At 38.4% G+C, this 25,784-nt stretch overlaps 1 protein-coding gene across 1 annotated transcript in view; it reads right to left on the reverse strand.

Moving 5' to 3' along the window:
- Positions 1-8,845: 8,845 nt before the first annotated feature.
- Positions 8,846-25,784, reverse strand: part of mrrf (mitochondrial ribosome recycling factor) — a 42,489-nt gene continuing 25,550 nt past the window's right edge. Inside the window, exons 5-7 of the mRNA XM_067969668.1 lie at positions 21,376-21,467; positions 16,432-16,591; positions 8,846-10,076 (exon numbers count right to left, since the gene is read on the reverse strand). Of these exons, the coding sequence (XP_067825769.1) occupies positions 9,999-10,076; positions 16,432-16,591; positions 21,376-21,467 (330 nt within the window). The 3' untranslated portion in view covers positions 8,846-9,998. The remainder of the gene's footprint in view (positions 10,077-16,431; positions 16,592-21,375; positions 21,468-25,784) is intronic.

Raw genomic sequence — 25,784 nt, forward strand, 5'->3', positions numbered from 1 at the left:
TTTTTTTTACCGCTTTCTCAACCTGCCCTGCCACCTTCAATGATTTGTACACATATATCCCCAGATCTCTCTGTCGCTGTGCCCGCTGGTTTATATTGCCTCTCCTCGTTCTTCCCACTAAAATGTATCACTTTGCATTTTTCTGCGTTAAGTTTCATCTGCCAGGTGTCCACCCATGCCACCAGCCTGTCTATATCCTCTTGAAGTCTATCACTATCCTCCTCACTGTTTACTACACTTCCAAGTTTTGTGTCATCTACAAATTTGGAAATTGTGCCCTGTACACCCAAGTCCAAGTCATTAATATATATCAAGAAAAGCAATGGTCCCATCACCGACCCCTGGGGAACACTACTGTACATCTCCCTCCAGTCCAAAAAACTACCGTTCACCGCTATTCTTTGTTTCCTGTCACTTAGCCAATTCTGTATCCATGTTGCTACTGCCCCCTTTATTCCATGGGCCGCAATCTTGATGATAAGCCTACCATGCGGCACTTTATCAAACATCTTTTGAAAGTCCACATACACCACATCAACTGCATTGCCCTCATCTACCCTCTCTGTTGCCTCATCAAAAAACTCTATCAGGTTAGTTAAACACGATTCGCCTTTAACAAATCCGTGCTGGCTTTCCATAGCCAAAGCTACTTCTGATAGAATGCTCTGAAGTTGATTAAAGCACATGACGGCAAGTCATATATCCAATAGGCCAAAATGCACTGACACAGGTTCTCTATTCAGCTCCTGGGCTCACTACATTTCTCTGGATATTGAACAAAGGCACACTCTGGGTCATGACAGGATAGAGAGCCACATATCCCAGTTTGCCAATGACACAAAGATAGGCAGCATTGTATGCAGTGTAGATGGAAGCATAAAATTACGGAGATATTAATAGATAAAGTGAATGTGCAAAACTGTGGCAAATGGATTTCAATGTAGGCAAGTGTGAGGTCATCCATTTTGGACCTATAAAGGATAGATCAGAGTACTTTCTAAATGGTGAAAAGCTCAAAACAGTGGAGGTCCAAAGAGATATGGAGGTCCATGTACATGGACCATTAAAATGTCATGGACAGGTACAGAAAATAATCAAAAAGGCTAATGGAATGCTGGCCTTTATATCTAAAGGACTAGAATACAAAGGGGTAGAAGTTATGCTACAGCAATAGAAAGCCCTGGTTAGACCACACCTGGAGTACTGTGTTCAGTTCTGGGCTTAGGAAAGATATATTGGTCTTGGGGGGAGTGCAGCGTAGATTTACTAGAATGGTACCTGGATGCCAAGGGTTAAATTAGGAGAGATTACACAAACTAGAGTTGTATTCCCTGGAATTTAGAAGATTAAGGGGTGATTTGATTGAAGTTTTCAAGATATTATGGGGAACTGATAGGGTAGATAGAAATTATTTCTGTTGGCTGGGGAGTCTAGGATTAGGGGACATAGCCTAAAAATTAGAGCCAGGACTTTCAGTAGTGAAGTTAGGAAACACTTCTACATGGAAAGGATTTTGGAACTCTCTTCCACAAACAGCCATTGATGCTAGCTCAATTGTTAATTTTAAATCTTGAGATTGATGGATTTTTGTTAGCCCCATATCCCTTCATACTTTTGGTTAAGGTATATGGAGTTAGGTCGCAGATCAGCCCTGATCTCATCGAATGGAGTAACAGGCTCGAGAGGCTAAATGGCCTACTCCTGTTCCTATGTTCCATAAGGTGCGAGGCCTCATTCATGGGATTGGTCTTCTGACACTCAACCAAGAAAAAAATATCCACTGTTAAAACCCAAAAACGTAACAACACTGCTCAAGAACAACCCCTGCTTGGTCAGCTATGGACTGGTAGTGATGACATCATGGAGATTTTTGAAGACCAGACAATTACATCCTCCTTATGAAAAATGAGGGGAATGTAGAGTTTAAAAATAAATAAATTCTATTCCCCGGGCTCACTCATGGGTAATGGAAATGCTTGGCCATACCAGCTAAGATTTATATTCATGTTATTTATAAAGCGATCCAGACTCTTCTGAGCCTGAAGCAGTGAGAGAACGATCATTTTTGTTTGGCCTTATACCACCAAGCAAGTTTTGGACGAGGAAGTTGGGGATATTTGTTAGGGTGCTGTGTTCTCTCATAATAATTGTCAACGCAATAAATCACATTAACTTTTAACCTTTTGAATTAGGATTCTTTTGTGTGTAACACAGCACCAAATTATAAATAGCTCATCATAACTGTCAAAATGGGAAATAGGTAGGATAATGAGTAAAATGTGTTAATGTATATGTGCAACAAAGCGTAGAATATAAGACACCATATCCTTTCTGTGAGCAACCTGGGCAGGATGCCAAAGGTACCAAATTACAAAATGTTAATAATTTGCCATTTGTTTTCTGTTATCTTTATTCATGGGCTCATAATAAATGCTTCAGTGAAAAAACTCCCTGAGCTGAGATCTGAGACCTATCCTGAACTCCTCTCAACACCCCTATACACCCACAAAATGTTGGTTGCTGACTTCTGCTGTTCTATTATCATGCTACATTTATTTAAAGGAGGCATACGCTTTATTTTGTGGCACGTTCCCGTTCTCTCTCCACCCGCCCCCCCCCCCCCCCCCCCCCAATCTTAACTTGCCTGAATTCAGACACAGGAAGGCTGCCCATCCCAGAGGAACAGGGGCCTAATTTAAATGGCAAATTCACATCCCGATGATGTCATTGGGAAGCAGACGCCATTTTAACTGCAGGCTCAACAAAGGTCTGGACAGCCTTGAAGCCGCCAGCGATAGATTATGGCAGGCAGGATCCTGGCCATTAAAGGCCCCGGTAACTTCAATTTTCTTTTACAATTTAAAACAGTAACAGGGGAGAGCTCCTCCTCGCCCTACAAGGATAACTTGGGCTCCCACTGCCCTGGGTTTCCGCTCCACCTCCTCCCCCCCATCCCTGATTGCGGACTTTACCAACTCCACCCCCACCCCCACCTCACCGGGGACCTTTTCCGTAGGTTTGGGCGGGAGTCAATGTTCGAACATGCTACTGAGGCCTGGGAGTTAAAATCTCAGATGGATTGCCTCCCACTTCAACACCGTACCCGATTCCCACCTGATCACTTACCTTGCTGGCGACCGGGATGGCCCGGCCTTGGCCAGGCTTAATCCGGCGAGCTGCATCGGGACACCCATTTGGTGACTCACAGCTCGCCGGCCTGATGTAAATGAGACTGGAGCCTCAAATCATGGCTGCCTCTTCGCCGTGGATATGGGCGACTGTCTGCCGCGCTCTGCTGGTTGGTCACCATAAGTTAAAATTGACCCCAGGAGCTACTGGAATATAGAGGACCAGAAAAAAAAACATTGCAGTCCATCTGACCAGCCCCAGTATCTAGGAAATATCTCAGCCCACAATACCTCTCCTTCCCCTCTATCAAATCTTTCTCCAGGTACTTATCCAACTCGTTCTTGAATTTGCTGATACAACCAGCCCCCACTGATTTCCTTGACAATCCATTCCATACATTCACCCTCCCTTATCTATATTTGAGGCTATGTTGCTGCTAGCATCAAATCTGACTAATCCATTACCATACATTGGAGGTGTTGGAATGCATTACATTGTCTTACCTTCCTGTTTGGAATCAGGTGCGTCCACCTTTTCAAGTCCCTAAGCATTTGCACATAAAAGGGTTTCTTTTGCAATATTTTGTTTGCAGCTTCGCTTGTTTTAACTCATTTCTCCAGATCACTTAAACCTCTACTGAAATGTTTCAGAAGCTACACCGCTAGAACACTTAATTTCCAATAAAAAAAACTAAGAGACCTTGGCTCAAATTCCAATCTTAAAAAAAAACTGCAGAGCTTAAAAAGAGGTTGGAAAATGTTCACGATGGGAACAACAAATCAAGCACTTCTGTGTAATTATGCATACTTTAAGCGAGGAGAATGATCATGTCTAAGAAATATCTGAACTGCTCCCTCCAAACCTAAGGGGAAGGGGAGGGGAAACCAAAATTCTTCTCATCACTCCCAAAGCTAATCTTAGTAAGGGCATCTTTCAGCTTCAAATTCTAATCTTAACTGACGTCGATACTCGAGTTTCCCCCTGGAGATTGAGTTTCCCACTCCGAGCCAACTGATGGAGGAGAGAGAATTTAAGCCAGAGTATGAGACCTTTGCCAGCGTTCCAATGTATCTCCAATTGAAGATGTGGTTATAATCTATTGACCGCTTCAGAATGGACCATCTTCACCTCGCTCAATTCTAGTGTTGGGGTCTAACATGAAGAATGATTGGGGGTGGAGAATTGGGGAAAAACTCAACAGGAGCGTGCAGCTCACAAGAGCAGCAAGTTTTAGTTGAAAGGTTCTGATGTCTTGTAGAAATGTCACCGGCTCTGTGTCTAACTTCAGCAGATTAACATTTTTGCATAGCTAAACTTATTAACACATTATGTTGATTTTTTTTTTATTATTTTAACAATCTTTTGCACAGTAGTAGAATGATGTATCCATTGAAAACTATTTGATAAATGTCAAATGAAATAAAGTAATCAGCTGAAAGCAATTTGCATGTCCCTGGGACTGCCAGAGGCTTATGATTTTCCTTCATTCATCTATCATGAAATAGTGTTGTTAGCCAAAATACACAAAGCAGTAAAATTGCTGACATATGTAGACTAACTGCAAAAAAATCCCACATTTTTTCTTGTGCCTGGGCAAAATAAATTTTTGTTTATTTGAAGACCATAGAGCATTTTCTCGCTATTAGCAACAATGTTTTTTTAATGCAGTTCTTAAACAATGTGCAATTTCCTCAGTTTATTAGGAAGGACTACAGCCATAGCCTGATTGGCAAGATAAAATTGCAGTCTTTTAACAGAGTGTTTTAACCTGTACATATACATGAAATCCAAACTCCTGTAAAATGCATTGCATTTCAACTTGAGTTCAACAGCAGAAATAGCAACAATTTGATAGGACTGCATTTCACTGCAGAAAAACAGGAGTTAATTTTAAACAAAGTTCCAAAAAAGTGAAATCTCTGCATAATTTATGATTTCACTCAAATTATTTTTATACTGACATTACGTGGGGGAAAATTAAACAAAGAAAATGTAGCAGGTAAAGCGTTGTGTCAGCAGCTTGTTCATCCCACCCTGCATATGTGGATCTGTAGATGCAGCCTTCCAGAGGAGGGAATCATTTGTTTACATCCATCTTTTAATTTTATTCACTGAATAATCTAAATGAAAGAATATACTGTTATCATGTACGTTTTTGTAATTCTACTTCATATTAGATGCCAGTACATGTTAAAAGCAAGTGATTCAGTCGCGTTTGATATTCTAGGTTGTAATACTGTGTCAAATAAAAATGTTTGCTTTAAATTGCGTGCCCAGCGCAGCAGAGAAACTGATATCTGACAGCAGAACGAGCAGTGTTGGTGAAGGAGGAGCCAGTATTCTATAACTGCAGTATAGGCAGGGACAGCAGCTGGATAAATAACGTGTGGTCCACTGTATAAATATGCTGTACAAATCACATACAGCTTTAGTATGGTACATGCACCAGTGCCAGTGTTTAGCTGATGTTTACAGTATAATAGATACTGTACTGGAAGGGTGCTATAAATCTAACTCGGCAGAGGGATTATAGTGATGTCATAGAGGCATCAGCAGAACACTGAGATTTAATTACAGCTTTTAACTCCTTGGCATCTGTTGTTTTATATAATACATAATGACATCATACTTAAAATAAACTTTTAAAATCGTTACCTTACTGTTACTCTGGAGAGAGTTGTGGAGAGGCTTTGAGCTCTTAACTCTCTAATTATGGTATCAGCAGTTGGAACTAATGCCAATTGATGTAATTGTATTTTGAAGTACATTAGCAAACAGTTCATTATGCTGGATATTTTGGATGGAGAATTACACATTTTAAAATTTACAAAGCACTTTGGAGTTATATGGTTGAAATTAAGCTGTTTGTAAATGTCAGGGGGGCTTTGATACTGCAAAGGTTAGCTAATACCTCCATAAAATGTAGTTTCTGTTTGTTATAAACTCATTTGTAAAATAATTATAGACTTCAATTATTTCACTGGAAAAATTTCTAACATCACATTCATAATACAGAGGAACCTTTTTTCTCACGAGCACGTTCATGCAGAATTTAATTTTCATACTCACCCAGCCCAGATTTTTTTTTACTCTTCTAACCAATGGGGGAGAGGTGGATTTAAAAGTAGATGAAAGATCTGTGTGTGTTTTTTTAAAAAAGAAAAGTGGCCATTAAAGAAAATCTATTACAAAATTACATTTTACCCATCTTGCCCTTTGTAAGCTTAAATCTGAACAATAATTTATTATATTGCCATCAGTGAACAAAATAAATGATATCCTCACTAGCAAAATGTTACTTTTTGACACTCATTCAAACTAACTTTTTTTTCAAACAATCAGGCTTTTGGAGCAATTTGGAAGCAAATCCAAAGCATAATTCAGCAAGGTTACTCTTGAGTCCTGCAATTCTTATTTTCTAACAACACGCAAACAGAAGTTCCTGCTGCACCTCAGCTCATATCACCAGGTCTACCATTTGAGTCCAGTAACGCTGATCTGGGAAGTTGTGCGATGTTTTTGTTTTGAGCAAGTTTCTGGTGCAGTACTGACTGTCATTCCTGGTTGAACTTGTAACCGTAGCAAAGAGGAAAGCTCCAAAATAGCAAATGCATGAATTCAGGTGCTGCACTACGCAAGTTTTTTCTACTTATTTTAAAATGGAGTAAGTGCAGATTCAGAGCCCTTTACAGAGTCTTATAAATACTTTTTAGTTTTTTTTTAAGTTTTAGAACAACAAAAAGCTGTGCTTCATTAAAACAACATTACAAATATTTTTAATACACAGAGATGAAAACTCTAATCCAAAGCTGGGACACTCCCTTAGGGATGAGGATGCTTTTGTCAAGGCTGCATCTCCAGAAGTTTAAGGGATATGGACCCAGCAGAAAAGGAAACTTCATTCACTATGCAAGAAATGCCCTCACACCATTCTAAGTTATGTGACCCGATGCACCATACCCAGCATAAGTGACTTTGCACAGCACAGCCTGGAACAAATCCGAGGAATTTCTACTTGCTGCGTGTCCTGCAGTTTTCTGTCCGAGTCCCACAATTTGCATTAAAAAAATTTGAAAGGCAGCTAAAAAGCAGAGTTGAGTGGATCCGAATAATCATGTACCTTACTCCTACCTCACGAAGAGCACTCCTCAAATTTAAATCCTATTTTTACACATTTAATTTAGAAAGCAGTTATAAACTCAGAAATTAATTGTAAATCTGATTAGTCTTGATTTTCCGCTTTAGTGGAATTGGAGCACATCTTCAGTGAGATACTAGGACTTCCACCGGCCACAAAGATGTGCCCCTAACCACAGCCAATCTTCTGTCCTCGGGGCCATTTGCATTATTTTGGTGGGCTCACCGGCCTTTGCCGGCAGCCTCTGTGCTGTTGATGTAAATCTAAACAATTTTCAATTGTTTTGAATTTGGTGCCTATACCACTGCAATCACCATGAATTGCATTGGTTTTTGGGTCAATTAACTATGGGTCAAATGTAGGAAAACAAATCGGGTCATGTATTTCCATCATTGGAATATGATTTCGATGCACCCGTTGTGTATGGACAGCGAAGTACCTATGCTGCAGCGCATTGTGTGTGTGAGTGCATGAACATGCATCATACAGCTCAGTTTTGTCAGAAGGATTTTTTAGTGTGAAACTATTTCAAGGAATTTGTGTGCCAAAAGTTTCAGTATCAAGTTGCAGCCAGAAATGGTGCCTTGTTATAGTAAAGGCATGCATGGTAAGCACTTAAAGGGTTGTAAGATAGTTTAAAAGTTTTGCATGGGGTAGAGGTCAATGTGTAACAGGGTGCAAGGAAACACTCTTTGACATGCCTACTTTGCCCATCTACTTGGTAGGTCACCTTTCCTTGGCTACCTTCTATAAGTCTGAAAACTTGCAAATTTGCTGCCAGTTGCCCTGAGTGATACAGACCTAACTGACATCACCTCCTGTTAAGCACTTTTGACTACTCCTGTGGGGAGAATTCCATAGAGTGCCATACTTTCCCCCAACTTGAGCAGCATCAAAGAATCTGGGGCTCTGCCTTGCATTATCGGTCTGCAGCTTGCAAACAGGTCAAGAAATCCTCTTCCCAAGATTCGCCTGCAAAAATTAACCAACAATTTATACAGGTGCTGCAGCATCAAATATCCCACCCCTAAATCAGTGAGCTTCCCTTGTGAGTGGTGAGTTACACACCAGGAGCTTGCTTTGAATACGTAACTAGATTTGAACCCAGATGATTGACTGGGATTGGACATGCATCACTCGACTTTTACAAAGCCTGCACCGCAACATTCCTCCATCACTGCAAAAATCTACCTTTTATTCTCATGAAAGTCAGCATTTTCCAGTGCATGAACATTGGGCACAGTTGTACCAACTTGAACTTAAAAGCTTCAAGGGCTCAAATGTTCTTTTGAATTTTTGAAAAGTTATAACATTTGCAAAAGTTTTTCTACATTTTGCTAATTATAAATTAAAACTAGATAAACGCACACAGCCCTGGAATATTTCATCAAATAGTAAATTTACTATGTTTTAAAATATTAAGTATAGTCAGATTAATGCTGTTTGTGTTCATTTTCTTAAATAGCCACCTGTTCAGACCTAACACTAAGGAAGTGCATGCAAACGACTTCCAATAAATTTCTTAAATTAAGAAATTATGTGGTTTCATATATTTTATAGACTATTACAGGAAGAGAATATTGTGAAGAAACAACTTTTTATTTTAAAGATAATTACAGTTTCATTTTCTGACAACAGCATGGATCTCTCAATCATTCACATAATTCAAGTGACAAAATTATGTAGTCTTTTACTTGTGGCAGTTAAACTAAGTTATACTTTACAAAGCTAAGTTACTGAGGCACACCAATCAGAATGTGTCAATTTAATTTTCTACAGTTTGAAATAACAACTATGTAGAATGAAAATGCATTCAGTCTTTTCAATGTACAACTTATCTTCAGCGACTAATGCATAATGTGGTGAGATACAGGGCCATACAAAAGAGTAAAGGAAAGGACTTGCATTTATACAGATCCTCTCATTTCCTCATGACACACCAAAACACCATCAATAGATTACTTCTAAAGTAGATTCATCGTTGTCATGTAGGCAAACAGGTCAGGAACTTCCCAAGTTTGATCCATAGTCTATGCTCAGCAAATGGACAGGGTTTATGTGCTTGTTGGAAGGTCAAATGGCACTATATTCAAATACCTTGTTAATATTCAGTGGCTATGTTAATAGTTGTCAGTCAGCCTTGGCTCAGTGATAGCTCTCTTGCCTCTGAGTCAGAAGACCGTGGGTTCAAGTCCCACTCCAGAGACTTGAGCACATAATCTAGGCTGGCACTTCTGTGCAGTACTGAAGCAATGCTGCACCATTGGAGGTGCCGTCTTTTGGATGAGAAGTTAAACTGAGGCCCTGTCTGCCCCCTCAGGTGTACATAAAAGATCCCATGGCAACATTCAAGGAAAACAGGGGAGTTCTCCTGGCATCCAACATTTATTCTTCAACCGACACCTAAAACAGATGTTCTGGTCATTTATTTCATTGCTGTTTGTGGAAGCTTGCTGTGTGTAAAATTGGCTGCTGCGTTTCCTACATTACAACAGAGACTACACTTCAAAAGTACTTCACTGGCTGTAAAGCACTTTGGTAAATCCTGAGGTTGTCAAAGGCGCTATATAAATACAATCTTAATACGCAAAGAATAGTCTCTGGAGCAAACAGCTGAATGGCTGCCAGTACCCATGGAACTGTATCCAGCATGAGCAACCACTTTCTGGAAAGGAGGTGGGAAAAAATAATTTCTTTATCTCCTGCCCATTTCATATACTTTCCATCCTGCTCAACCTAAGAGCTCTTTGGTTTTTGCCATCAGATGTTTGTCCATGTCAGCAACAACATCGTCTGCCATCTGTTGAATCTGCAAAGAACAACAAAGGAATTAAAAGGAGTTTATCATCTACAACCACTGCTTAACCTCTCACAGAACCACTGTTTGCAAAGAAACTTTGCTATAGCACTGAATGCAGTTTTTTTTGGAACATTATATTTGAAGTTAAAATAAAATAAACTAGCAAATTAATAGTAATTTGGACTAAATTTTTGTTAAGCTGCTTTGGCTTTCTGGATACAAGTGTGCATATTTTGCTGTGTGTGAAATAAAAGAAAAAATACTTTAAGCTATCATTTTAAACTTCCCTAATTTAATTAACTTCACACAGAGCAAAATATACCCCAGGTTCATACAATATTAATTGTCCCAATTTTTTATTAACAATACAAAGATAATGAGACAGCTTGTACCAACCACAGTAGTTTTACACTATCCAGAAAATGTTCAGGCCTACATACAGCACCACATTGGTAAAAGGCCTTGTTCTTTTTTGATCTGTATAATTTAATTGAAATACGCCTTCTTCCAACAATTATCACTTATCCATCACTGGTAAAAAGCAGTGGTTTCTAAAGACGTTGCGAACATCACAGAAGCCAGTTATTAGCAGCCTTGTCCGAACGATTTGCTTTGCTCCTGACTCTCACTCTTGTTCACTGATGAATAGTCAATTTATAAAAGATAACTTACTGTTAGATCTTATCGCATCATTCAGTGGACAGCTGATAAATGGAATGAGTTGACCTTTTGCGGGGGGCATTGTGCTATTGGGTTTAATAATCAGTAAGATAAAATATAAAGTGACAATAGAAACATGCAGGAGAAATTTGCAGGACTATGGGGACAGAACAGGAGAATGGGACTAATTGGATAGCTCTTTCAAAGAGCTGGCATGAACATGATGGGCCGAATAACCGGTTCCTGTGCTGTATGATTCTATACAGAGAGTAGGGAAATGTAGCTGATTAAGCAATGGCTTGATAGAAATCAACTAATTCGGAAGCACTGGTATGACACATTTCACATAGAAAATGGTCCAGCATGATGGGCAATAAATGCTGGCCTCGCTAGCGACGCCCACATCCCATGAACGAATTTTTAAAAAACTTGTTGCTTGTCCATCTATTCCATGATTTCTACTTATTCACGGCCAACTTTTGTTGATCCTGTATTCCTTTGCTGTACATGTTATGGTACAGATACAGAAATAAAATTAAGACATAGAGTTGGTATTTTGCCAGTTTATCTGGGCTGCAGCATTTAAATATAATTGAGAGGATTATTCCTAATCTGCATGCATTATATAGTTAACCTCTCTAACTTCACTGTAACAATCAGAATCAACATGTTTAGATCATGTGATTCAATTAAACCATTCCAGCATACTAACACTAGGACCCTGTGTAATAACAGTGTATGAATACTTAACCCATTCGGCTGAAATGACACTCTCCACTATTTTAGCTGGGGTGTCAACCCGTTTAAAATGGTTGTGTGATTTCAGAGCCCAAGTTTAAAAGATTTAAATCTGTTTAAAGGTGGATATCCTAGGCCGGACTTATTAGAATCACAATATTAACTCTCCTGCACTACAAACAATTTGCAAAATTTTAAAAATGTTCCCCAAACTTTAAATAAAATAAAGTAACAGAAACCAAAGTGACTCCCCTCCACAATACACAAACTAAAAGGCTTATTTGTCAATTTCAGAACAACGTTACAAACTCAACCAGCCAGTATAGAGACTACTGTAATTAAAGTTTAAAGAACTTTAAAATGAAGAACAAAACCAAATACTGCAGTCAGAAGGAAGTAATTACAGGAATTCATGCAAGAGACATACAGGGATCTGCAATGGGTTTTAGGCTGGAATATCATTTACCAGAAAATTAATGTAGCAATGCCAGTATAATTACATCTTGCTTTATTTAGCATGTACTTAATCTTTGATATATATGATATCTATACCAACATTAATTGGCCTTTTCTATAAAGATTTCTGCAGTCAGAAGGGCCAGGTGCTTCCCCACAGGAAGCAAGAAAAAAATCAGAGGAAGAATCATTGCTGGGCTGTTGTGGATCTCCTGGTGGCCAAATTCACATTGGCACACTGGACACCTGGAAGTGGATTACCTGACCCAACTGTGAATGATTTGTGATTCAGGAAAGCCAAGTCAGGAAGAAAGGGGAGAAGAATCCTCAACTAAGGAAAATTCCTCATGTAGCATTACCTCCAATCTATAGGTAAGACCCCCGTAACCCCTCCTCCAGCTCAACTAAACACAAGGAACCTGACCAAACAAATCACGTTGATCTTTAAGCATTCAATGCCTCCAGAGTCTGCACAGTTCTATCAGCAAGAACCATTCTTCCATAAGCACATTGCAAATTGAATCTTGACCTCACAAAATATGAATATGTACAATGATTTCCAGCTTCGTCAAACAAAAAAAAGAAATATGTTGTTACCTGCAGAGCTAAGTGTTTTCAATGACTAAGATCAATGTCTAGTGATGTAATCTTCAATCACAGCCTGGATTTGCTGAAGAGGTTATGAACACTTCCAGACGCTATTTGCATTTAATTTGGAGATAGCAGCATAGAACAGGAGTAGGCCAATCAGCCCCTTTAGCCTGTTCCGCCATTCAATGAGATCGTGGCTGACTATCCGAGCTCCATATCCTTTAATACCCTTGGCTAGCAAAAATCTATCAATCTCGGATTTAAAATTATTAATTGAGCTAGCATCTACTACTTTTTGTGGGAAAATTCCACAATTCTAACACCCTTTGTGTGAAGAAGTGTTTCCTAATTTCTCTCCTGAATGGTCTGGCTCTGATTTCAAGGTTATGTCCCCTTGTCCCAGATTCCCCTACCAGCGGAAAAAGTTTCTCTCCATCTGCCCTATCAATTCCTTTCAAAATCCTAAAAACCTCAATCAAATCACCCCTTAACCTTATATATATTCCAGGAAATACAACCCTAGTTTATGTAATATCTCCTCATAATTTAGCCCTTGGCGCCCCTTAGATGCAATTTAGTTACTGACTTGCTGCTTCTTTAGGAGATCTTCCACAAACAGCAACTAAACTCTCTGGCCATTATCAAGCAGGAATGCCTACCATCTTCCCAATAAGCTGACATGTCTGTACATAATATCATCAGTAAAATGAAAGCCAGTATGCAAGCCAGGGATTTATTCACTGACTTTATGGGTAACACCAGATATCATTCACAATCACTTGGCTGAGAGAGAAGAGGATGTCGACTTAACTCCATACTTCTGCAGTATTTTGGATTTGTATTTATTGGCAAGTCCCCTGTGGTTTTTGGTATTGATATTAGTTTCCATCATATTAATAATTAATTTGATTTCAATAATGTAAGGTCAGTGGTGATGATTAGGGCTTGTAATTTAATTAATGGACTGAATTTGAAAATTTGCAACAGGAGAGTTTATTTAAATGATCACTAAGGGGGATTAATTGCATTTGGTGCTGGAAGTTTAAATGGCGACACAAAACAAAGCGTTTTGAATACCAGATGATCATTTAGACATCCAGCTCCATTTCCCCATGTCACTTTTGAGATGGTACTATCCCAGCCACCAGAAGAATAACATAACTTTACTCCCAGTAGAACTGCTGCATTAATGGGAAATTTTTATATTCCTTTCTACAGTGCACAATGTAAAAATCTTGTAGAACATCTATGCATTAAGTTTTGATGCTGGACTTGGGTGATGCTTAAATGTCAAAAACTGAAAAGCACCATTACTCACTGCGCTGGTAATAAAATAACCTTTGTCTCACAGTCTGAACCTTAATGTCAGTTACACCACATTCCTGTAACTACTTTACAATCCAGAGTGTTGGGAATGGTAGCCTGGTGGTTATAAGGACAAATCCCACCATGGCAAGTCATGAAATTGAATTCAATAAATCTGGTAATGTGTGAGCTAACATTGGAAAATGATCTTGAAAGCTAACAAATTTTAAAAAACAAACAAGTGAAGAGGAACTTGCCACCCCTACGCAGTCTAACCTACACGTGACTCCAGTCCCACACTACATGGCTGACTTTTAATGCCCTCGGGGAAACTAGGGATGGGCATTAAATACTGCCTTGCCAGTGTTGCCCACATCCCAAGAATAAAAAAAAAATCCAGATTTTACATCACATTTGTAACTTGTAACTTGCTGCTTTTGAGTAGGAAATCTGAGCAATTCACATAATGAGCGAAGTGACTACATATATCTGACGAAAAGCTATTAGGAATGTATAAAAACAACCAATCAACATTTGCTGACTGCTCAAAGATACCAATATAAAAAGGAAAAAGGGAACTAAATACTTTATGAAAATCCTTTTGACCACTATCTTGAGCTTTCACTATCTCAAACTTAGTACTGGAAATAAAATTTGTAACATAAAGATATTAAAAAAATTGCAAGAAAACAAGCATCAGTTCAGCAGGATTTTGTGTGTTGAAGCATCTAACAACATTTTGTTGGAGCCCTGTATCTCTCTGAAAAGCCGAAGGCTTTCTTCCTGTTGCCAGAGACTCAACAGTAAACCAGACTTTCTCCTAACGTGCATCTATGGCTTCAACTCCCACAATTTTTTTAAATTTTAACACAAGTCTGGTCAGTTGCTGTTTGTAACTCCCTCCCCTCCCCAGGTAAAGGGAAAGAAACCAGTTTTTTTTATACAAAATTTCAAAACTTTTGTAACTTTTTGTGAGATAAATTGACTGAAAAAAGAAGTAAGTTTGTTATATTCAAGGAGGTTGTTTAATAAGCAAATACAGCTTGTTACATGTAACATTAAATGTTTCACTTGAAATTTAATATTTTGTAATGCATTCTGAATGGTTGTACTACCTGCTTTGAGTTATTTCTTAATATAAATAAAGAAAAGTACAATTGATATAAGTGGAAAATTCAAGAAGAACTCTCCTAGAATTCAAGTTTGGAAGGACATTCTGAACAAAAGTCCTAAATTTAAAAATAAAATCATTTGGTGCATAGGTGTCACAATGTCACTACCAAACAAAATTTTGGAGGCATTAAAATTAATATAAACTTTATCCCAGGAGGGGCAACGAATGGAGCAACGATTTCACAAATCAGTTAAAAAGTTTTTCCTCCTTAGCCATGCTGAACCTTAGCTCCCTAGCCCTTTGGGACCTTAACTGCAGAAGACTGTATCAATATTACAGTCTGAGATCTGCAGTTCAGGTCTGAAACCACTAGGTGTTGTAGTGGACAGTTACATCAGCAGATTGATTTGATCCGCCGTTGACCAGTTTACACAATCTTTAGCATTGCTACAAAGTCGGAAAGCCCATCATGTCCACTCCCCCTTACTTTGCAACAATGTAATAATGTCTGACTCACCGTGAGCAAAACCACAAGAGATCTAATAACTGTATTTTAAAAATTGCAGTTCTTCATTTTCAACATAACTTAATTGGCCCACCATGTAGGAAACCTTAAGTTTCAATGCCAAGTAAATTCATCTTTGGACAAACTGCAGCAAACCTTCCCTGTTTGCAGTAGCAGGAAGATTACAGGCCATATCACAGCGCACTGACATTCTGGCAATTGGTCACTGTACCATCTGTACACAGTACTGCTCCATATAACATTAATTCAGACATGAGTACAGTTAAGCCAAAAATAGACGTTCACTACTTTTTTACATGAACTAGTCAGACTTTCTGTGGATCGTTGATCTTTAATTTCATTGCCGGTGTCGCTTCTCCACTGCTTTATTTTTCTTTCATTTATGCACATACAAGTATCCCCTTCTCTGTGGGGGGTTGAAGAAGTAAATTATATTTTGCATGTTTGTTGGTCAGAATTTACAGTATCACTTCCCTACACTTGCACTGTATTTTATACCTCTGACATCACCCTCTGATCCTAATAAGATGGTGTGGGGGGAGGGTAGAGAATTACAGGTTTTTTTTCTAGATGGATGGTCTGAATGATCTTCTTCATCCAGATCTAGCTTGTGATCTTGTCTTTGCAGTCTACCGTGGTTTGACAGCAGCCAATTTATAAGTAAACAGTCAAGAAATAATGGGGAAAGGGTTCAGTAGTTCCAAATCATCTTTTGACCGTACACAATTATGTAATGCATCCTTTCTATCCATTATTCCACTTTTATCAACCTACAGATAGGATAGGGGTATCATAAAGTCAGGTACTTAGTCCTGTAGTGCAATTGTGAACACCAAATGTTTTCAGTCAAAACATTATTACATTGCTTTTAAGAAACATTTAAGAAATCCTTTTGGTCTACTGAAAACATTAAAAACAAAAGAATGAGGTTGGGAAAATTGTAACCATATTCTGTTAAAAGACACCACACTGACCTGTTTTTCTAGTAGTCTGATTGTATCTTCAGAGACAGAGTCCTTTGATTTCTTTACATGAACAATGGCATTAGTGCGCATTTTTCGCAGTGATTCTTTTGACTTGTTTGTAAACTGTTTGGCAAGTTTGGCTAGATTTTCCCTATGTTCTCTGGTCACCCTGCAAAAATGGTTACAGATATCAAAGCAAATTCCAGAAAAATAAAGCCTGAAGGGTGTGTATACACAAACACAATAATACATGGTTTTAAAAAATACTGCATTAAGAATCTTGCTAGATTTACTCTTTGTACATAAATACATAAACTGCTTTGTCTCCTGTATTTTCAAAGGTAGATTCTTCTAATCTGAATGTTTTACATCAGAATGTACAAATGTTCCCGTTATTTTGCAACAACACCATGCTGCACGTCACTGACAGGGTCAGTCATTCTGATTTTTAACTTTTTAATAAAGGAAATAAAAAATGACTGTGTAAATAGACTGGGGATGAATTGCAGAGTTGTAATTCCCCTTGGTTGGGGTTGACTGTGGCCTGCTAGGAGGTGTGCAAGAATGGTATCGGGTGACTCGTGTTCAGATTTTCCCTCCTTCTGCGAGGGTGCCTCGCCTCCATTCACCATGTCTGCTGCACCTCAGATGAGATTAACAACATGTAGGGAACTGTAAATCAGAATCTGTGCTCATCCATTCCATGCAGACCACATTAAGTACGTCGATCACTGCCCCATCATGCCATCTCAGCACATTTCTGAAGCAAAATTTTAAAAGCATTATTTCTTGTCTTCAAATACACTGAATTAAGAATGTGTGGTAATGTATTATGCTTACTTTTCTCCAATTTTACTTCTGAATTTTTATCATTGGAAATTGACAGAATTCCACTAGTGTATTGTAAAAATAAAATGCTAATATTTAGCTGAAATTGACCTTCAGTGCTCCTAGGGCTAACTTCTTTGTTATGCTCTTGTAACATTCTATACAAAATACCAAAAGTATAAGTGTCTACAAGTAAAACTAATAGCGAAAATGTTCCAAAAAAATCAATTCAATTTTTGCTTAGCATGGTTTGGTGATTTATGCCCTTAAGCCTCAAAAGATTATTTTGAAATGGTAGAAAGTTCAAATTTGCATTCAATCTTCATTTTGTAAACCAGTCGCTACGCATGTTACAAACAATGTTTGTCGGTTGTATTGCTGGGTTAAACCTTGACATTTCTCTGTTCTTCATTATGGCACCAGCTCAGTGTGAATTATAGATTCATTATAAAAACAATCTCGCATAGTAATAGTAGCCCTGAAAGATCTGTGGTTAGAATTGACTCTGAACTTCATCTAGTATAATTACCATGGGCCAACTGAAATTATGAAGCAGCAATTTGAATTTAAAATACAAATTTTCCTTAATAACTATGATTAGACAGTATCTAAAGTTCCTATTCTTTTCCAGGATGTGAAAACACTTGTTACATTTCTATTTACATGAATAACAAGCTTTGATTTGGCTAACAATAGGACATATTATACACAGTGTATTTCACAACGCATGGATTAAAATAAAATATACTGATTGTAAATTGCTTTGCCTTTTTGCATATTAAAGCTGAAATAATGGATTTCTATATTTAACACTCACTTTGCATTTTATCACTGGGGTACAAATATTCCTCATAATTTTTTGTCAAAAGGAAATTAGAAAGCAAACATTTATATCCTCCAATATTTCATTTATTTTAATTTTTTTTAAAATCACAAGATTCTTTATATTTAGAATTGATCACTGAAATTAAAACTGAAAACTTGTAATTATTATTCAATAAATCAATCAGTCCATGACAACCCTCATTTTGATTAGCTGTCAAAACAATGCTTATGATAACAACAGTGCTAAAATATATCTTATACAATGCAATATTCCAAACCTACCATTACAAATAAGTATTTTAATACTTTTAAATCAACAAATTTTGGGAAACATACAAGATATTTGGGATGTGTTTGCCTACATGAATCACTGCACTTCGAAAGTAATTCATTGTGTGAAGCACTTTGAGACATTTCAATATGATAAGGCACTATTTAATGCAAGTATTATGTATTTAAGAACACTATATTATGTTTAATAAAATTAACATTCCTGTATTCTTCCCCTCTCTTTATGCCTTCCTGGGCTATGCAGCATCCTCCAACCAAGGTAACAAGAAGACAACATTCCGATGGCCTCTGGCAATAATGCTTTTGGCCGGCTGCTAGGAGCTGTATGACAGATGTGCCTCAATACCAAGTTTCCCCTTTTCCCTACTGATAGCTGGCCTCCACTCCGTGATTTTCTCAAAGCAGGAAAGTGTGTGCGGAACGGTGGGTGTTAATTAACTTGCTATTACGACAGGACGTCGGAGCACCCAACTGTTATACCATTCCACTACAAATCAATGTATTACCTAGGAATTCCATAGTACAGTTGATTAAATATCACAACTGAATAAGCATCAAGTGGAATTTTGTTGCAATAAGCAAAATAAACTATAAAATAGATCAGAGAACTGAACACTGCTGCTTTCCATTTCATTACATAAGTTATCACACTAATCAAATATGCAACTTGAAGGGGACTATTGGCTAAACCAACAAATTGATATGGTTATAATTAATTTGATCAGCTGTGGCATGGAATAACAAAAAGGATAATATATTAATTTGTAGCAGCAAAGTATCATACTGGTCAGCATCTGTCAAAGCATAAAAGATTTTGGGCAACTCTGGTTACAAACCCAACCTACTCTAACACAGAGCACGTGTCCCTCACACAGAATGTTCACACACAATTTTAGGACTTTGCATAGTCAGGGTTTTGATTCCTTGGTGCACGTGTTATAGCAAAATTGCCATTCTCTACAAAATTAACTTTCTCTTTCCCCTCCCTAACCAATATATTCACAGACCCATCACTCGTGGGTAGGATAAAAATAATATAGATGAATATCCTCTTTTACCCATTTCAGATGCTGACGGTCAAGGAACTAAGTTCCTCTGGGTGGTGAGGGTGCAAGTATTCCTCAAGCACCTTCAGCTCCCAAAACGGGGTGGGGGCAAACTGAATTTCCCAAACTTCAGACACCACTACTGGGCAGCGAGATCAAAGTGATTGTGTTCCACTCTTAGCCCTAGAACGCCGTATCCCTGCAGTTTCTCCTCAGCTGCCTTCAGCCCACTCCAAACTCATCTTGTTTATGAAACCCTTGATCCCCTTTGCACTCAACTATTGACCACTCAACTCCTCTTCCTGGCCCCCATGTTAGCTAACATCTCGGGCATGGTGCTTCAAAACCACCATTATCACCCACCTCCTCAAAAATCTCATTCTGGACCCATCCATCCATGCCAACTACCATCCCATTTCCAACTTCCCTTTCCTCTCGAACATATGTCCATGTCTCCCAGTTTTGTTCCCTTTTCTCCCATAACTTTGAATTCCTCTAGTTCCGCTTCTGTCTTCATGCTACCAACAGCCCTGACCAAAATGAAGAACGACTCTGACTATGGTGCTTTATCTCTCCTTAACCACCCCGCAGCTTTCAGCACAATGACCCCAATCATCCACCCCTGTGGGATTGTACTATATGGCTCCATTCCTACCTATCCGAATGTAACAAGAGCATCTTCAGTGATGGCTTCTCTTCCTTCTCCCACATCGTCACCTCTGGAGATCCCTAAGGAACAATTTTTGCCGCCCTCCTCATCCACATTCTGCCCCTCCGTGACATCAACAGGCACAGAATCATCTTCCACACGTATGCAATGACATCCAGCTCTACCTTTCCACTATTTCTCTTGACTGCCTCTGTGCTGTCAGACTGTTTGTCTGACATTCGGTCTTAGATGAGTTGTAACTTCCTCCAGCTCAACATTGGGGAGACCAAAGCTCACAAACTCTGCTCCTTTGCCACTGATCCCATCCCCATTTCCCTGGCATTGTCTCAGGTACCTGTGAAGTACCCTGGAATGTTTTTACATTAAAGGCACTATATGAATACAAATTCTTGTTGCTGTATGAGCATTAAAAACAATTATTGCTGCTATTGTGACATGATATCAACAGCCATTAAAGAACTAACTGTACACACTTAAAACTTCAGTCTTTGAGTTCTGTTTAAATGACAGAACTACCAACAATCAGCAGACTTTTGCTTTATGTTATCTACACAAAGGGACGTTTTCAGGCCAATTTAACGCTCAATTATACATTACTATTACTGAAGTGAATCAGACAGCTTAAGATCAAGTCGTGTGAGAGTTCATGATTAAAAGAAGGCATTTGGTATTCAAAATGAACGCTAACTGAGCCATGCCTTGATAATTGGAAGATAAATTGGATTATTCCAAGTAATTACATCACAGTTTTCAAATATTCCACTTGTACTGTGTATGTCCTGAGCTTTTGTGTACATAAGACACACTTCCAAGAGATCAGCAAGCTTGACAAAGGACCCAGAATGAAAATTATAGGTTTAGAAAAAGCAATAAAATTGGTTACAAATAAAATTACTTAAAACTAGAGATTAAAAAATCATCTTATCCTGGCAGTATTTAAACTAGTTAAAAGTAGAGTTTCTTAGTGAGCTTTTGAATCACAGCAAGTTTGATTTCAAGTACTTGAACTGGCTTTGTAACTTTCAAGTAACATTTTCCACAACATATTATTTCTCTGTATTTTACAAAGTATTCTAAATTGGAGCTAGAGGAGGTAAAATATTTAATTCACATCATTTTCTGAATACAGAAAACAAAACATTGCATTTTATACAGAAATAATCTTCAACAAGAAAATTCACCATGTTTCAAAAACTTAATTTTCAGCCTTAAGTATTTTTGCCAGCAACTGCCCTGTAATGACAGTCAGCAGACAAAGACGGAAACCTTAGGCATAACCTTCAAATTACTTACTTAGGAATTGGCACCCTGATCAGAGTCCCATCCACTTCTGGGTTCAGGTTCATTCCACTTTCTCTTATGGCCTTGGTGGCAGCCACCGTCGCCTGTGAACCAGATCAAAAGGTAAAGGGCATTAGCAGAATAATTACTTACAGATGACGGTTCCGTCTCCGTCCGGCTAATCTATTTGCCCAGAACATGGAAACGTTTACCTCTTTCACCAAGAATATCAGGAAGTTAGATTCAGTCCAAGCAGCTTTGATCCCACTGCGAATTGCGAGCTAAGTCCCCTTGCACACAGAGGGATAAAATTGTGGTATTGTAGAGGAGGAGAAAGGAAGGAAATTTTTTTTAAGAAAGAAAAAAAAGTTCTGCCTCTTTGAACATATTTTCAATGGTTTGAGGCAATCTATTTTAGAAACCACAAATTAATGCTCTTGGGGATAGTTGCAAAACCAAGAATTTTTTTTAAAATCTAAGTTTTTTAAAAAAAAGTTTAAATTAGGTACCTGTGTAGATGTTTTACACAGCATTCATTATAACTGTTAAATAAATATATTTTCTAAAATATCAAACAGACTTATTAAGTTGAAAAGCAGGACTTAAATACATAAAAAGAAATAACCTACATAATTGTTAAAGGGTACTGATCTGACATCGATAAAAACACAGGTAAGTAGTTATAAGGAATAATTTTTGGGTTGATCTAAAGGCAATGAACAGAAAGGACTTTATAATCAAAACCAGATTTCCTCCTAATTGTGTTAAACATTTATTTTATTATGTACTGGGCACAGAATTGCTCATTAATCAACTACAAATTATTTCTTGATAAAGTAGCAATAATGATATGCATCAACAGCATCAAGCAGTGAGACTTGGTGTCCACAGTGACACTCCTTGCCAACACAAATATGAACTCAAAACTTCAATAGAAACAGCCGCAAATCTAAGTGTATGTACTGTAAAAGGTAATGAATACGTGAGACTGATTTCCAGCTAATAATCGCCTCTTAGATTCAGCTTTGGTTTCATTGTCCCTTCTACTTGTCCACTGGTCTCCCAGCACCAAACACCATCCACACAACATGGATTTAGCAGTTGGCCTGCTCCAAAGCCTCCATCAATGGTTTTCTAAATCCATATGCTGAGAGATATGCAAAAGAAGCCTCAGGTGCCACCTTTTCTGATTTTTGCTTTCTGCTTCTCCCTAGGTACAAAACATAGTCAAAAGAACTAATGGGATCTTGGCCTTTATCTCAAGGGGGCTAGAATTCAAAAGTGTGGAAGTGATGCTTCAGTTGTACAGAACCTTGGTCAGACCCTAACTGGAGTACGGTGTTCAGTTTTGGGGCACCGAACCTCAGGAAAGATATATTGGCCTTGGAGGGTGTACAGTGCAGATTCACCAAAATGATACTAGGGCTTAAAGAGTTAAACTATAAGGACAGGTTGCATTAACTTGGCTTGTATTCTCTTGAGCTTAGACGGTTGAGGAGTGATCTAATCGAAGTGTTTAAAGTGATAAAGGGATTCAATGGGATAGATACAGAGAAACTATTTTCTTTGGGGAAATCCAGAACAAAAGGGCATAATCTTAAAAAGAGGGGTAGGCAATTTAGCAGTGAAATCAGGAAGCACTTTTTCACACAAAGGGTAGTGGAAATCTGGAGCCATCTCCCCCAAAAGGTCGTGGATGCTGGGCTAACTGATATTTTCAAGGCTGAGATCGATGGATTTTTGTTGGGTAAGGGTATCAAACGATATGGAGTTGAGGTTCAGATCAGTAATGATGTAATTGAATGGCGGAACAGGCTTGAGGAGCTGAATGGCCTACTTGTTCCTAGGTTCCGAAAAGTCTGGTCTGTGCTCAGTACATTCAAGTTCCATGACTGAAATAGGGAAATTTGTGTGTTAGGATTTCCAGGTGACAGCCTGCATGTCACAAGTCTCTGTGCTATCTTTCAGAAATCTTATTTTGAAGAGAAGCAGGCAGTAACATTTAGCGTATTATGCTAGCTCCCCAGTGCCCTAATGGGTAAATGGTAACTTGTGCACAATTTAGCACCAGGCCACAGAGACAGAAGGTCCTGGGTCTAATCCCCAGTCTGGGCAACATCAGACAATTTCAGTCAAGGCAACAGCTGTGGAACTACAATTAGCCTCAACGTCCCTGAGCAAGGGAGGAAAAGGTTAGCCAGGTTTCCCACTCTTGATCACTATCCAGTGACTCTTACTGCAAAATGCACTGCAATGCAAGTATTGATGGGATCAGACTCAGTTGTGAAGCCCCTTATGGTCAAATAGTTTGCCAATACTCACTGTCCAGGCTCACACACAAAAAAAATGGTCACTTCTGAGATACCAGAAGACTGCTACCCCTGTAAAACAATACTCGAGCAAAAATCAACATTCAGGAGAAAAGCAGAGAAATGGAAAAAAAAATTGGGGAAAAATAAAGAATGTTAATGATGCTGGCACTTAGTACAAATAAAAACATTTGATATCCTGAGGGATATTTTTAACATTCCTACAGGGGGGGGGGTTTATAAGCCAGATGTCAAAAACCAAGACAAAGCTACTTGTAAATCTCAGTATAGATCTTACACTTTACTTGTACTGTACTAATGTTTCCCATGGCAAATGAAAGAGCAGGATATGTACATAATGTTTAAATAGCAACCTCTTCTAAAGTGATGGTTTTCAAACTGCAAATAGTGGCACATTCTTTTGAAAGACAGTGCTCATACGGCAGAAAGCATTTTTAAAATTAGCACACAGCAATAGAAATAACATGTTAGTAAGCCAGATATAAAAATAACAATGCATTTACTTAGCGCCTTTAACTTAGAAAAACACTCCAAGGTGCTTCATAGAGGCATAATCAGAAAGAAAAGGGTGCCGAGTCAAAGAAGGACATACCAAGAGAAGGGTGACCAAAAATTTGGTAAAAGAGGTGGTTTATAAGTAGGGTCTTAAAGGAGGAAATGCAGGTGGAGAAGCATGAGCTGAGGCAGGGAATTCTAGAGCACGGGGGCATAGGTGGTTGAAGGCACAAATGCCAATGGTGGGGCGAAGGGAGAGGGAAACATCACTGCCTGTGCAAACTCCAGCCGGATACTGCTCTATTCTGAGGCTAGCTAACTAAATGCTACTTTTGCACCTACTCACTTTTTCCTCTAAGGAAGAGGGGATTAAACAGTTGATTTGCTATGATGTCTTAAATACCAACTGTAGTTATAGGGGCAGTTTCTTGTCTGTCTGCTCACTGATGCTGTTGTGAAAGCATTTTATGTCCTTCTGGATGTTCTCCAGTTACTGGCTCTCAATACAGAGGTGATCTTTCCCATTTAAAGTTGTTATTTTGTCCATTTGCTCCATTCAGTGTGATCTGGTGGGCAATAATGTAAAAAGCCTGACGACTTTAAGATCTCGACCTTTGTTTGTAAACCTATCTTCTGAAGTGTTCAATGTGTTTTCCAAAAATATTAGATATATTTAGGAAAAATAAAAAGTGGCTTGACTATAATAGAAAACTCAAATTATGAGATTTTCACTTTTTGTATAAACTGTTATTCTAGGTCTGGACAAGAATAAAAGTGAGGGGAATAGTGTTGATTGCCTATGAATGTTGCAGTGAATACAAATAAACTCACCGTCAAGGCGAAGCCCAAGTGCAAATTTCAGCAGAGACCAAAATCTGAACTCATATTTCATATCTGCGAGTTCCATTCTCCAACACATAGGGACTCTTGGGGAGTCCATGTGATCATCGGGGGACACACCATGTTCAACAGGCACAGTCTTAAAAAAGTTTTTTTCTGTATTTGTTGACGTCATTGCATTATTTCTGTATACAATTGGAAAAAGTTTTCTTCAGCGCTAGCAAGGTTTTCCTTTAAATACCCAATAATATCTTTCAGAAATTAGGACTGCAAAGTCCCAGGGAGTATGTCAATATTTGCAGGAGTCCCCCCCCCCCCCACAGGAAAGTTTGAAAACTACTGGACACAATTACAGTTTTACACTCAATGTTTTTAACATTGAATCACACACCCAAATTGTTCGGAGTCAAAATAATTCAATATTATGCTGAGCTCGCATAAATCTCAGTACTACAGATCTAGATCAGTATTGTTTTGACAGAGCAGTGCCCTTTTATTCGAACACAAAGAGAAATCAGAATGTAAAAAGCAAGCTCAGGTTGCCTTTCTGGTGATGAAAGCAGAAACGCCAATGTCTTTATATAACAAATGGTCACAAGCAGACAGGAAAGTGGTGATAAAATAAAGATAAACCTTTCATGCCTTGCATTAACTGTATAACACAAACTTTCTACAGTTGTGAAACTTAAATCTACAGAGTTACACCAATATGGAACCAATCTTTGTTAATTAGACTGGTTCTACTCACAGCATTCA

Source organism: Heptranchias perlo, chromosome 31, assembly GCF_035084215.1.
Source record: "Heptranchias perlo isolate sHepPer1 chromosome 31, sHepPer1.hap1, whole genome shotgun sequence".
In the NCBI taxonomy this organism is placed as follows: Eukaryota; Metazoa; Chordata; class Chondrichthyes; order Hexanchiformes; family Hexanchidae; genus Heptranchias; species Heptranchias perlo.